The sequence below is a fragment of the Eublepharis macularius genome, chromosome 4, assembly GCF_028583425.1.
Source record: "Eublepharis macularius isolate TG4126 chromosome 4, MPM_Emac_v1.0, whole genome shotgun sequence".
NCBI classification, from domain to species: Eukaryota; Metazoa; Chordata; class Lepidosauria; order Squamata; family Eublepharidae; genus Eublepharis; species Eublepharis macularius.
The window spans coordinates 185,906,310-185,920,996 of record NC_072793.1 but is presented as its reverse complement, the minus strand read 5'-3'; the positions used below and the strand labels follow the sequence as shown (position 1 = coordinate 185,920,996).

Sequence of the window (14,687 nt, the reverse complement as noted above, 5' to 3'; positions counted from 1 at the left end):
AGGCGACTGTCTCGCCTTCCCTCACCCAGGTCTCGGTCACGCATACCAGGTCCATATTAGCTGTTGCAAAAGTATCATGCAGAGTGCCGGTTTTATTGTTTATGGACCTGGCGTTGCACAACATCAGTGTTGGAGGGGGATTTAACTTCCTAGCTCCAACACCTGCGTGTCTCAGGATGGGATGTAGGTTAGAAGGGCACCGAGCATGAATGAATTAACCATATGCAGACATGACAGAAGGTGGCAAACCACCTCTCGGTTACAATACAAAGGGGGTGGTTGAACCTCTTCCTCTGATCTATCTGAGCCTGTGTGGTGTAGGTGTTGGAATGTCAGACTGGAATGTAGGAGATCAAGGTTCAACTCCCCCCTCGGCCATGGAAGGTTGTAACCAACAGCTAGTGCAGCCCACATACAACGCCATGTCATTTAATTTCTTCAATTTGGACTCTTCCAAATTTTGCAATCAAACATGCCACCAAAGATGGAGTTGGGCCAGGGGGAATATCAACACTTCATGGCATTTCAATAGAACAACTAACATTAAAAACAGCTTCCTTTTTTAAAAACAACACATTTATTGATACATCTCTGTAACACACACCCCATCCAAACTCAATAGCCATGTCTCCATAGTTTAACTTCCCTTGATATCCTCAATACATACAAAGATCTACCAATTGCCAAGTCCGCAACTGCAAAATCAACACATGCATTCTCTGCTGTGACCCTCCTCTTACACAATGGACTGTCTGAAGAGGTCAGGAAAGCTCCCTCTCTTCCAGCTTTCACAAACTGTGCAAAACCAAATTATTCAGGAGGCTTTTTTTACTCAGCTAATACAGCTGTGCTGTAAGAAATGGCTCAAGTGATGAGTGGGTGACAGGACAAAGATTACTAAGTATGGTCGATGTAGATAAGCTCCTACTGGGTAGTATCCGTGCTCTCGCACTCTGTAGTAGCCCAATCCAGGCTCCATTCGCTCCCAGGGTGGTCCGCAGTTTGTGTGTACGACCAGTAAATAAAAGTGCTGGGCCTCCCACGTCCTACTGGGGTGAGGGGATAGGGGGACCTGGCAAGCCTATGCTCGACTCATATCTTACTGACTCCTGAAGATGCCAACTCCTATAGCGGACAGAAGAAACGTTCTTAACAATTGTGCCTTATTTATATGTTTTTTCCTGTGTATTTTAAAGATCTTTTTTTTTTTAGGGGCATCTTCAAAGAAAGGAAAGCAAGAATGGACATCTGACAAAGAAAATGAACTTCCAGAGATGGGACCTGGAGACCCTGGGAGTGCTGAGCCTCTCAGTCAAAAGGGAAAGAAATCTCAGGGACCAAGAGAGAGAATGATAAGGACAGACACCCCTCAGCAGCGCTCACCCGTCCCACAACTAATAGCCGATGACTGCCTCTTCTGGGGTGTGTGTGTGTGTGTGTGGAATCTCCCTCCCCCCAAGTATTCCTGGATTTCTATCCAGGTGCAGAATTGGGTGGCGGAGTGGGTGGGATTGAAGCAGGTTTAAAATAAAGGGCCGCTCCCAATAAACGGCTGCTTCAGGTTGAGGAAGGGATCGGCTCAGCAGTCCAATCTGGAAGGCAGCTAGGGTTGCCAGCTCCAAGTTGGGATATTCCTGGAGATTTGGGGGGTGAAACTTGGAGAAACCTGGAGAAAGTGGGGTTTGGAGAGGGAAAGGACTTTGGTATGACATAATTCCATACAGTCCACACCTCAAAGTAGCCATTTTCTCCAGGTGAACTTATCTCTGTGATCTGGAGACCAGTTGTAATTCAAGGAGATCTGCAGCCACTACCTGGAGGCTGGCAACCCTAAAGGCAGCTTGTGACAGTCATCAGGGCCAAATTTTGGGCAGGGAAAAGAATAGGGAAGGCTTGCAGAGGTGGTTCAAGGTCATGTTGAAGGTACTCCCCACAAAACTCATCATCAAATCCCTCAATGAGTCCATGACCACCTGATTTTGGGTTTCCCCTTGTAAAATTCCTGACGATCAGAGAGGATCCGTGCTTTGAATCGCGTTGTTACGCCATGCTGGCACCATGAAGGAGTAGGTGTGTGATTCTTTGAAATGATGCTGCCTATATTCTAAGCAATGATCTGCAATGTGACGCTGGTTTTTATTTTAATTCAATGTACAAATGCACGCTCTGACAGGGCGAAGCCAGAAGAGGTTGCTTTTTACATTCTGGAGAGTCCACCGAAGGGTTAAAGGAAAGGAACCTGCATTCCTAGAGAGGCCAGAAAAGGGGAGGCCACCTGACCTGGCCGAATCACTTCCTGCTCCAGTGATCCATTGTGTTCTGTAGCTGGTGTTATTGGGCAAAAGGGAGAGGAGGCAGGACCTGAGGACTTTTTGCAAACTAGGTAAGTAATGCAATAATACGTCTTTTGCAAAACACCTCCCTGCTTTGGGGACGATTAACCAGGGGGCTTCTTTTCTCCAAAGGGCTTTTCTGCTTGCTCTCTGGATCTCCTCTTCGCTGGAGGTGGAGCTGAATTCTTCCTGGAATAAGGCATGAACCTTCTACTGTATTTTCTCTGCCTTCTCTTGCTGTCTGCAAGCTGTAGCAAAATGGCATCTGTTACTTTCATTTTTATTTTATTTATGTCCTTTATAGTCCCCTTTTCTCACTGAGACTCCATGTGGATTATACAGTGTGAGCCAATATGATCAATGGCCGAGACGTTCCCTAAACAATAAAATAGTAGGAGGGTATGCAGACTTTTGACAGAAAAAGATCAAATATTGCTGAAACAAAACCTCAGTAATTTAACATGAACATGTTCATTGACACGGAAGTTGCACATCAACACCAATAGACAGAACCCAGTAGAATAGTCTACAGTCCAAGTCCCTTTTTGAGAGCATCTCTCTGAGCCATTTCTTAAAACAGAGGCTAATTGCCTGAGGAGAAAGCAGTTCAGTTTTGCATAGTTTGAGGGAAGTGCGGAGACTGGGGGCTTTCCTTATCTCCTCAGGCAGGCCATTGCATAAGGTGGAGGCCACCCCAGAGAATTCATGTGTTTGGGCAGCTGTTGATTTTGCCTGTTGTCAGAGTGGCCCCTGCAGAAGGCCCTGTTCAGATGAGCGAAGATGCCATGGTGGAACATAAGGAAAGAGGCAGCCCCATCTGCCTCTTGGTGCACTTCAGTTGCCTTTGCTAATGTAAGATCTTGGGCTTCTAAAAATCTACCCCTCCTCTTGAATTTGTGGGCCCTTGGGGGAAGCCTGACCCCTTCAGAATGAGTCAGCGAGACCTGTGAAGTCACGTGTTGGATTTCTCATATCAGCCACAGGACATAAACATCTCTGCCTGGCTGTGCTTTTCTGTATGACAAAGATATTTGTTTCTTTAGACAATTTTTATGCTGCCCCTCCAGGAAGGTGGCCTAAAAAGCACATTGAAATGAAAACAAACTATTAACACTTTAGCATAAAAACCCAGGCAGAATATAGAAACACAGATCCATGAATGATAACACTTTCTCAACTGAAGGCGCTCTGTCAACATAGTCTTCAGTTCTTTACCTAAAGATACCTTCTGAAATGTCCTTTTGAATTGGCATAATAAGCTCTTCCAACTGATCATATTTAGCTTTCTCCTTCTGCACAGTTAGTGGAAAGACATGAGATAAATCGGTGGGGTGGGGCCTTCCGAGGTTCCAAATTCGGGTCCCCGTCCTCTTCTCTGGCTCCTCCATAGCTGCTGGCTTCCATGAACTGCTGTTGAGACCTTTTCCAGCTGTCTACAGCATGATGAGAGAGGTCCAGCATCTCTGGGACTTGAAGTTGCTCCGTTTTGCTTCTGTCCCACTCTTTCTAACTTCACAACAACCTCTTTGTAAATATGTACCTCATTCCTGGCACCACATAATCTTCTCTGGCTTCTGAACGCTGCAGGAATCCTTAGCCTAGAGTCAGGCAACGCTTTTATTAAGCAGAGCAGAACTTTCCTACTTGCTGTGTGGAAACTCCTCTTTGCTTGCTCCACCCAACTTCTTCTTTACAAACACTATTGATTCTGGGGTGTGCCATCAGCTTTCGTAATTCTCGGGTCCCGTCTTTGGATGCAGGTGTCCAGATATATAGGTCCCACCGCTCAGTCTTCTTTTTGCAGGCAGTCATAGATCTGGCGCTTGTTTTTACAGAAGAATCCGGCAGAGGAGGAAGGCGATCCACTGCTCCAGGTGGAGGCTGTCTGGAGAGGAAGGGAGGATGAGGGGAGAGCCGGAATCAGTTGGTCTGGAAGCAAGAAGAGGCCCTGATGCCACCAAGGCTGGGAGCAGAAGGGAAGTGTGGGAAGGAACCATGCGGAAGAGCCTGGGAGAGGATTTTCCCCCTTCATATGTGCAGTGCCAGCAATTCAGGCACTTCCGCTACCAGGAGGCCGAAGGGCCCCGAGAGGCTTGCAGCCGACTGCACCATCTTTGCCACCAGTGGCTGAAGCCGGAAAGGCACAGCAAGAAGGAGATCCTGGACCTGGTGGTCTTGGAGCAATTCCTGGCTGTCTTGCCCTTGGAGATGGAGATCTGGGTCAGGGAATGTGGGCCTGAGACCAGTTCCCAGGCAGTGGCCCTGGCAGAAGGCTTCCTCCTGAGCCAAGCAGATACCAAGAATCAGGAGCAGCAGGTGAGAGGGATTCATCTGTGTAGTATCTGGGGCACAAGATACAATAAATGATACCCTCAAAATCCATATGGATTATCGCATTTTAAGGACCCCCCCCCTTTCCTTGTTCCTTTTCTCACCTCTCTCCTCTTTCTGGGATCCCCGCTTATGTTTCAGGTACAGAAAAACATTGTGCAGGAGCATTACCACGGAGGAACTTTTCTGGGTAAGATAAACAGGGCAGTTGTACCCTCTGCATGACTTCCTTGAGTGTACAAGCGCTGCTTTTACACACTCACCTCAGTCCAGTGTGGGAAGGATGCTCATTTCCAGTTTCCCAGTTTAGGAATATCCCTTTAAAGAAGAAGAAAAAAGTTGATTGGTAATCTTCCCCAAATAATTGGAAATATAATGGCATAGGCCATCTCCAATTACATTACATGCATGCAAAGGTAATATGGCTAACCAGTTGGGTAACTACTTTCTAAAAATGCCTGTAAAGTTTGTGGTTGAGGGTAAAGAAAAATGTTAGGGATTGAAATTCTTGTTAAAAATTGGGCAGATAATGCATTGGGCCAAAAAGAAGAGGAACAAAATGATAATCCTTGGGGAGATCTTATGGCTCAGAAACATAGTTCAAGGCAAGGCTGCATGGTCCCGAGCCCTTCAGTATTTCATGGTCTCCATGCCAAGCAGGAGTCATTCTCAGGTAGTAACAGGCCCCTCACTCAGTGCAGGGCTGCAACTATTTTGCTCATCACTTCTCACATAAAATATCTTCCATGTGTTCTGTCTTGGACCCATGATTAGCTGTGACAAGATCAGATGGTGGCAGGTTGCCAACTTGTTTGGTTGTTTGTCAATCTTGTCAATTTAATCATTGGACAGGGATGTGGACAGGGTTGTTAAAAGTTTGGACCCAGGAGATTTCACTCTTCCAGCTTCAGGCTTTCTGGGACCAGACAAATGTTTAGATCCTTTCCAGTCTTTTAGATTTGCTTATGGGAGTGAAACAGCCTTAGTCGCCCTGGTGGAGGACCACTGGGAGATGGCTAGAGGGAATGCCTCTGTGTCAAGTGGGCAGGGGTACTTCACCTATAGCAGGCCTGCCTTTTTCCATTTGTTCCGATCTTGCCACGTGCCCAGAGAATCTGGGGTATGGCAGCTGTGATTCTGTTGGTGGTTTTAGGACTGCCTGTTCATTGCATATCAGAGGTCTTCCTTCTTAAGACTGTGAATTTTGTACTACTGGAGAAACATTTTTCTATTTTACCATAGCTAAAGTAGATTTTTCACATGAATGGGATCAAAAGTTTTTCCTAAATAAGTATTCAAGTGTTGTTCTGACCATGATCCAAGAGAGGGAGAATCTTCTTCCCTCGTGCAAGAAACTGAGATGCTCAATACTTGGAAAGCTCAGAATGTTTTCTGATTCTCTTTGGTCCCTCCAGGCGAGGCCCTGAAACCAATGAAGTATCCTTTCCCACCTCTTTGCGACGGAGAGAAAGCAGCTCCTCTACAATCAGATGGGGTAAGTGTGGAACTGGAAAGCATGACCCTGTGTGCCTCCCTGAACCTCTTTCCATCCTTCTTTCCTGTCTGTGCTGTTCACTGGATGGAAAATGAAAAGGTGTGATGGTAGTTTGAATCCTGCATGGAAGTGTCTAATTATAATGATTTTTTTTAAAAAAAACAATTGTATTGAATGGGTCAACATACATTCCAAAATACATAATATAACTAAATTTACCCTTTAATTCAATATATATGCCCCCATCCCCTCCCCATCCCCCTTTTCCCTTTGTGACTCCCAACACCACTATCACCCCTTTATTTCTTATTGTTATCTCTATTCAATACATTTGTCCATATTATTAAAGGTAATGCTTTTACTTATTCTCTTAATAATTATCCAGAGACCACAACTGTCCTTTCACGTCCCACTTGCTCTCAAGATAGTCCTTTAATTTCCCCCAGTCATTTAGAAATTCACTTGGATTTTGCTCTTTCAGCTTTCTTGTCATTTTGTCCATCTCCGCCATGTACAACAGTTTTTGATGGTTGTTGTGGGTTTCCCGGGCTGTGTTGCCGTGGTCTTGGCATTGTAGTTCCTGACGTTTCGCCAGCGGCTGTGGCTGGCATCTTCAGAGGTGTAGCACCAAAAGTCAGAGATCTCTCAGTGTCACAGTGTGGAAAAGATGTAGGTCATTTGTATCTACTCAGGAGGGGTGGGGTTGAGCTGAGTCATCCTGTAAGAGTTTCCCAGGGTGTGGAATGTTAATGGCGGGAGGCTTCACTGTATCCTGAGGAGGTTCTCAACAGGAAAGAAGAAACCTTAAGAATGAACAGAGCATGGTTTCCAGTTCTGAAAAACACCAGGCTAACAAAACACCCCACGCCCGACAATAGCCCTGCAGAGAAGATTAGCACATCAAGTACCAATCCATATGCAAAAGAACCTCCTCAGGATACAGTGAAGCCTCCCGCCATTAACATTCCACACCCTGGGAAACTCTTACAGGATGACTCAGCTCAACCCCACCCCTCCTGAGTAGATACAAATGACCTACATCTTTTCCACACTGTGACACTGAGAGATCTCTGTCTTTTGGTGCTACACCTCTGAAGATGCCAGCCACAGCTGCTGGCGAAACGTCAGGAACTACAATGCCAAGACCACGGCAATACAGCCCGGAAAACCCACAACAACCATCGTTCTCCGGCCGTGAAAGCCTTCGACAATACAACAGTTTTTGAATCCGATCTTCCACTTCTGGTATCTCTTCTTGCTTCCAGTACTGTGCATGTAGCAATCTTGCTGCCACCGTCACATAGAATAACAATATCCTATCCTTCACATTAACTTTTTGCATATTTAATCCTAGCAACAGCATTTCAGGGTTCTTTAATTATGATTTTGGATTGTGGTTAGAAGGGCAAGAACTGTTACATGATTTGAGAGCAGAGAGAGAATCATAGAATCAGAGCTGAAAGGGGCCTCAGAGACCATCTAGGACAACCCACTGCCCAGTGCAGGAATAGCCTTCTTGAACACTGCCAAAGAGGGGGAACTCACCACATCCCTAGCTGGCCGATTCCACTGCAGAATTACTCTCAATGTGAAGAAGTTTTTCCTAACATCCAGCCGTAACCTTCCCTCCTGTAGTTTAAACCCAAGAATCCTATCCTCTTTTGCCAAAAGGAACATCTCCGTCCTCTCCCCTGACAGCCTTTTAAATACTTAAAGAGAGTGATCCAGTCTCCCCGCAACCTCCTCTTTTCCAAAATATTTTTCCACCGCCAGGACGGCCCATTATCTCTGGGAGGAACTCTATATTGGAACCTTTAGCCAGATAGTTTTTGCAACCAGTGGTTATTCAGACCCGATCCTATGTTAAAGATACCAGTGAGTTCATAAAACAAATTCAGGAACTACACATCGGGGACAAATTATTATTGGTAACCATGGATGTTTCGTCTGTCTGTACTTCAGTACCCCACGAGGGGGCTTAGTGAGTAGTAAATCCACTTTGAGATCTCGTTCTGAAGAGCCTTCCCCCACCCCCACCCCTGAATTCTTATTATAATTATTTGATTTAGTTGTGGGGAATTTTTTTTTGTTCCTCTAACAAATTCTACTTGCAAACCAAAGGAGTGGCCATGGGGTGTGCCACCGCACCCAGTGTGGAAAATCTCTATATGGCACATCTAAAGGAGGCTACTGTGCTCAATAGATCCAACAACCCTTTTTTTGACCCTTTGCAGCTGAACCACAGATTTATTGATGATTTATTTTTGTTCATTTCTGCTGCTGATAAATTTTTGGAACTTTGTTTAACTCTCTGGATGAAAATATCCACCTTACGTGGCATACTGATAGTTAAAGCATAAACTTCATGGACATTATTGTCTATGAAAGAAGTGACAACACATAGAGAGTGAAACCTTCTAAGAAGGGGACTGACTGTAACTCGTATTTGAAATATGACTCTTACCATTCCCGTCAGTTGAAAAACAATATACCCTTCGGCCAATTTCTTCGCTTGAAACGCAATGCTACAATTATCCGGGACAATGAGACGGAGTCTTTAAACATGATGCAGGCTTTTTATTATCGTGGGTATGCCAGTGAGGTACTAGTTAGAGCTCACGAATGTGCCAATATACCCTTGAGAAAGGGTATATTTCTTGACCCAATTGACCCAAACAATTTTTTTTTCTAACCAGATTAGATGGGCCATTGAATTTACACCAAAAGCCCACCAAATTCGGAGATTGGTTCATAAATATTGGCCCTTGTCACATGACATAAAGGGGTGTGAGCCACCTCCGGCTATAGGCTTCAGACAAACTTGAAACCTTTAAGGATCTAAGGTTTTGAGTTTGTTCTGATTTTCGCTCCACAGACTTAGATCGGTCACTCCCAAGGGGGCATCATGGATGGGGGTGCCGCTGTCTATGTCCCTTAGCTCTCAATGGGGATCAGATAACCATTCCATCAATTAACTTGAGTATTCATTTGACGCACTTTAGCACATGTCTGTCTGTGGGTATAATTTACCTCATCATGTGTAAATGTAATAAATTATATGTGTGTAGCACCACGAGGCAGCTTAAGACCTGTTTACAAGAACATATGTCCAGTATTAGGTCTAATATTACTGAAGCACCTTTAGTTGAACATTTCCTTCTATACAAGCATCGGGAGGATGAATTCGAATATAGTTTTGTTTTCTGGTCAGAATTCTCCTCATGTTTTGCACAAGCTGTTGCTAAAGAAAGAGGCACAATGGATACATAAACTTAATTCTCTGAGGCTCAGCAGTCTGAATAACAAGTTAGATCTGTCTTGGTTTTTATGAAATGCCCATGACACTTTATTCAGTTTTTACATTTGAGATTTTTAACATTTGAGTGTGAGTTATCTTTAAAATTTCATGTTTAATGCACTAGGGATCTTTAAATTTCTGTCTGTTACACACAGTCCTTGCGTGAGGACGCCGCTGTTGACTGTTTGAATTGTATTTGCTATGACTGTTTGAATTGTTATTAACTGGTAAGATTAATTCATTTTTATTGTTTGAACTGGAAAGTATTTTACAGTTTTAAAGTATTTATTATATGTATAAACTGTTGGAACATTTTTGTAGAGTGGTGGAATAAGCTGACGCCCCTTAAGAAGTTGCTATACGAAACATTGGATCTCAAGCCAGCGCTGCATGTCAGGTGCTACGGGAGTTCTGGCTTCCCCCACTAATTTCATCTCCACCTAAAACAAAAGAAATAGACTCATGAGAATTGAATTTATACAGTTCTTACATGTTTACATGACATTACAGTGACATACCTGTTGGATGACTTCCTGTACTGGAACTTCATTGTACCAACTCTACAGTATACTTACCTATTGGTCGTCTTCCTGTTCCCATACTTTCTCTTTTTCAAAAACTTTATATAACTGCACGTTGACTGTATTAATTTGACTTAATTGCTTATTTGGATGATTAATTTTAATTTGTATGGTGAATATATTTTTATTTGACTTTAGTATCTGTTAATTGTTTGTGTTACCCCACTCTTGGTATCTTACCTTTGTATTGTGCTCTTCCCTGTTGGGTGTCATCTGCAACTTTATTGAGGAATCCCTTCACACCCACATCCAGATCATTCGTAAAAATATTGCCAAGCTCCGGGCCCAGAACCGAGCCCTGTGGCACTCCACTGGACCCCTCCCTCCAATCAAGCTCCATGCCCTTGACAGCTCCTCTTTGGGCACAGTTATCCAGCCAGTTCCCTATCCATTTTAAAAGTTTTCTTTTTTTTCTCTTGTCAGGCTCTCGTGACCTTTGAGGAGGTATCTGTCAATTTCACTGAGGAGGAGTGGGCTATGCTGGATCCAGGGCAAAGAAGCCTTCACGAGGAAGTCATGGAGGACAATTATCAAGCTGTGGCCTCTCTGGGTAAGGCTGCCCTTTCCCTTAATTCACAGAGTCTGCAGGAAGAAATGGCTCCTTCTAGTAAGGACTCCCGTAGGGCTCTTCAAATAGATAGGCAGTAGACAAGTTGGGCAGGTCCATATGCAGGCAGAGGTTGTGCTTCTGCATATCTAGAGGACTCATGTAGTCTTAGTTTGTAAATTAAAATGCAGGTTAATAAAGTAAAAGGAGCAGCTCATGTGATGTCACTGAGGCCTGCTTGTAGGCCTTTCAGAGCAGACAAGGAAGCAAGCATCTTTCTATATAAAAGGCAAGCCGTATGGGTGATGCTGCACTTTTTATCCTGGTGCACCTGCATAGGAGCACCTGGATAAAACCTGCACCGTGGCCAATACGGCCTCCAGAAGGCACCACTGCCTCAGGAAGCCCATGTGAGCTGTCCCATCCTTCTGGAGGGTGCTGTGGCGACGGGAAACGGGGACGGGGAATAGGGAAATGCCTAGCCCGGCTGCCTTCCCTTCCCCCTGTATTGAGCATGGGGGAGGTGGCAATGCCCAGCTTCGCCAACCTACACTCCCCCTGCCCGGATCAGGCAATGCCACACCTGGCCACCCTCCCCTCCCTCCACCCATATTGGGTACAGGACAATGCCTGGCCTAACTGCCCAGCCTTGCCCCCACCCAGATTGAGTTCAGGGGAGGGGTCGATGCCTGGTACAGCCCAGCCACCCTGCTGATAACAGTGGGTGGAGGGGATGAAAGTATGGATTGTGGTCATTGCACTGTGTTTGTTCAACTTGCACCAGTGTATGCTTAGGCGTGGTCAGCCTCCACAGGAACAGGGTATGGTAGAGCCTTGAAGAACCAACTATGAAAAACTGGATTTATGCTGGTTTAGCACGTTTCGTCTCTAGAACCGAGAATCTTGCCTGCTGAAATCTTGTGTGCTTGCCTCCTCTTGAAATCAAAGGAGCACAAACATCATCTCCCTGCAGTCTCATAAAATGTAGAGGCCCTTTGTCAGTGTTAGTGGCCCTTTGTCTGGATCACAGTTGAGCGTGTCTGATTGGGATGTTGGAGCCTTCTTGCCTTCGGAGGGGACCGAAATAGTGTATCCTGGCAGCTGTGTCTGGGCTGGGACTTCCCTTCCCTGTGCTGAAGTCCCTTGCTCCCTCTGCTACTCTGGGCCACCACCAGGAATAACAGACAGGTTCTTCTAGATCCAAGCTCTTGCCCCCTCCACTCCCATGCAGTAGCTGTTCTGTTTCTTTCCCCAAAAGGAGGACTTCTGGTTGCCAGACCTGACTGTCTTTCCATGCTGCAAGGAAAAAGAAGCCTGGTTTTGCAGGACTCAGAAGAAAGAGAAAGATCAGCTGGTATGAATCTTTCCCCAACCTTCTCTTGGTGCCTAATCATGGAGGAAATTTATATTCATTATATTTATATTCACTGCTCAGATATATCCAGCATATATTTATTTACTAGCAACAAAAAAAATACAACAGGCTCTAGAAAGGGGAGGGCAGATAGGCAGACATTCCCTCCTCCTCCATCACTGATCCTGGCCAGTGAAGGAGGCAGTGGGCATTACCACCTGTTCCACACATGATCTCGGCCACGTGAAGGGAGGTGGGCTTTGCTACCTGCTCCACCCCTGATACAGGCCAGGTAAAGGGTGGTGGCATTGCCACCTGCTCCGCTCCTGATCCCAGCTGGCGGAAGTGGGAGTGGGCTTCTAATATTAGCTGGGTTAAGGCAAGGGGTGAGAATTGCAAGGGGTGGGCATTGCCACCTGCTCTACTTCTAATAGCAGCAATGTAAGGCTGGGGGCGGGCATTGCCTCCTGCTTTGCTCCTGATCCCAGCTGGCTGATGTGGTGTGGGCATTGCTACCTGCTCTGCTCCTAATACCAGCTGGGTTAAGGTGGTGTGTCGGCATTTCCACCTTTTCTGCACCTAATACCAGCTGGTTGAAGGTAGAGGGGCAGTCATTGCCACCTGCTATGCTCCTGGTCCCAGATGGCTAAATGGGAGCAGACATTGCCACTTGCTCTGCTCCTAATACTAGTTGGGTGAAGATGGGGGGCGGGCATTGCCACCTGCTCTGCTCCTAATACCAGCTGGGATAAGGCATTGGATGGGCATTCCCACCTGCTCCACTCCTTATATTAGCTGGGTTAAGGCACTGGACGAGCATTGCCACCTGCTCTGCTCCTAATACCAGCTGGGTTAAGGCGGGGGTAGGCAGTGCCACCTGCTCCACTCCAAATAATAGCTGGGTTAATGTGGGGTGTGGAAAGTGCCAGGGGCGGGAATTGCCACCTGTCCCGCTCCTAATACCAGCTCGGATAAGGTAGAGGGTGGGCATTACGACCTGCTCTGTTCCTAATACCAGCTGAGTTTAGGAATTGGATTGGCATTGCCACCTACTCCACTCCTAATACCAGCTGGGTTAAGGTGGGGGTGGGCATTGAAACCTGATTAGCTTCTAATGTTAACTGGGTTAAGGCAGGGGATGAGAATTGTAAGGGGTGGGCATTGCCACCTACTGTGCATCTAATACCAGCTGGGTAAGGCTGGGTGCGGACGTTGCCACCTGCTCTGCTCCTAATATTAGTTGGGTTAAGGTGGGGGGTGAGTATTGCCACCTGTTCCGCTACTAATACCAGCTGGGTAAAAACGGAGGGCTGGTATTGCCACCTGTTCCCCTCCTGATCCCGGCCTGGCCTTCCTGCTGCAGCACATTTTCTGGAGCGACATGGTGCCTTGCCTGAGCTTCCCTCCGCAGTAGCGCCCTCTGGTGGTGCACCAGGGTATAAAGTGAGTTGTCTGAAACTCTGCCCTCTGTTGTTACAGTGCGTCTGGCAGGGCCTTATGCTGGTCAGTCTTGTAATAATTGCAAACTATGAATATATAGTCACTGTAAATACATATCATACACCTTTAAAGCCGGGTGTGTGTTTGTGCCTCTACAGCGACGGTTCCCTGCAGCTCAGCATTGCTATCCATGCACGCAAGGCGTGTCTTGACAGGGTTATGGGCCCAGCACGCGGCTGTGGTGCTGGGTTCAAGTGCAGTGAGCTGTGAGCTACTTTGGAAGATGAAAGAGTGAAGAGGCCAGGAGTGACTATCTTCAACAGGTGAGGAGGAGACAGAAAGAAACCTGTCTACTCGCGAAAGTGGGACTGAGGAGGAGGAGGAAGGGCTCCAGGTTCCTATCTTGGGTCCAGCCCTGGTTCCTGTCCCAGACGACGGCATGGCGCAGATCCAGATGGGGTTACCAGTGGACATGCTCACCTCCAGTAATTATAGCGTCTGGGCACTCAAGATGCAGCACTATCTTGTCAGGGTGTCGCTGTGGGAAAGTGGGGATGCACCTCCTGCTTAGCCAAGTCTTGCAGAGCAGGTGAGAGACAGAAAGGCTCTTGCTACAATTGTGTTGTGCCTGGGAGACGATCAGCTCGTACATGTAGCAAACAAGACCAGTGCAAAAGCTGCCTGGGACACTTTGAAAGAGATATATTTGCAGCAGTCTGCTGGGTCTGTCATATCTCTTACCAGGAGGCTTTATCGTATACAACTGGCTCGGGGAGGTTGCGTAAAGTCTCATGTGAACTCGATGGCAGAGTGTTTTCAGGAGCTACTGTTAAGGGGAAAAACCGTTGCCGAACAGGACAAAGTCTTAATCTTGCCCTCATCGCTCCCTGACACTTATCTTCCATTAAATGCAGCCCTTGAGTCTCAAGACCTGAATACATTGTCTTTGCAGTACATTACAGGGCGTATATTTGAGTTTGCTGAGCGATTGGCAACCAGTGACTTACCTTTGCCTAATTCTGGGAATAGTGCCAAGCCTGGGAGCGGTTCCAGGAGAGCTGATAAGGATACACAGCACAGCTGTAGCAGTTCAAGCTGTGTTTCCAAGCCGAGTGCAAAGGAGGAGGAGGAGAAGTTTGCTTTAACTATTCGTCAGCATTGCTTTTGTTGTGGATCATTGAATCACATTTGCAAGTTTTGCCCGGTGTTAAAGGCCAAAGGCAGGAAGAAGAAGTCTATACATGAGTTTGACAACGTACCCAAGGGAAGTGCGAGGCTAGTGGTGTCAGACAGAGTGTCCCATAATGA

General features: G+C 46.3%; 1 protein-coding gene across 1 annotated transcript in view; it reads left to right on the top strand.

Moving 5' to 3' along the window:
* LOC129328034 (zinc finger protein 91-like) overlaps positions 1-14,687 on the top strand; it is a 113,575-nt gene that overhangs the window by 53,137 nt on the left and 45,751 nt on the right. The window contains exon 12 of the mRNA XM_054976773.1: positions 14,167-14,172. Within this exon, the coding sequence (XP_054832748.1) occupies positions 14,167-14,172 (6 nt within the window). The remainder of the gene's footprint in view (positions 1-14,166; positions 14,173-14,687) is intronic.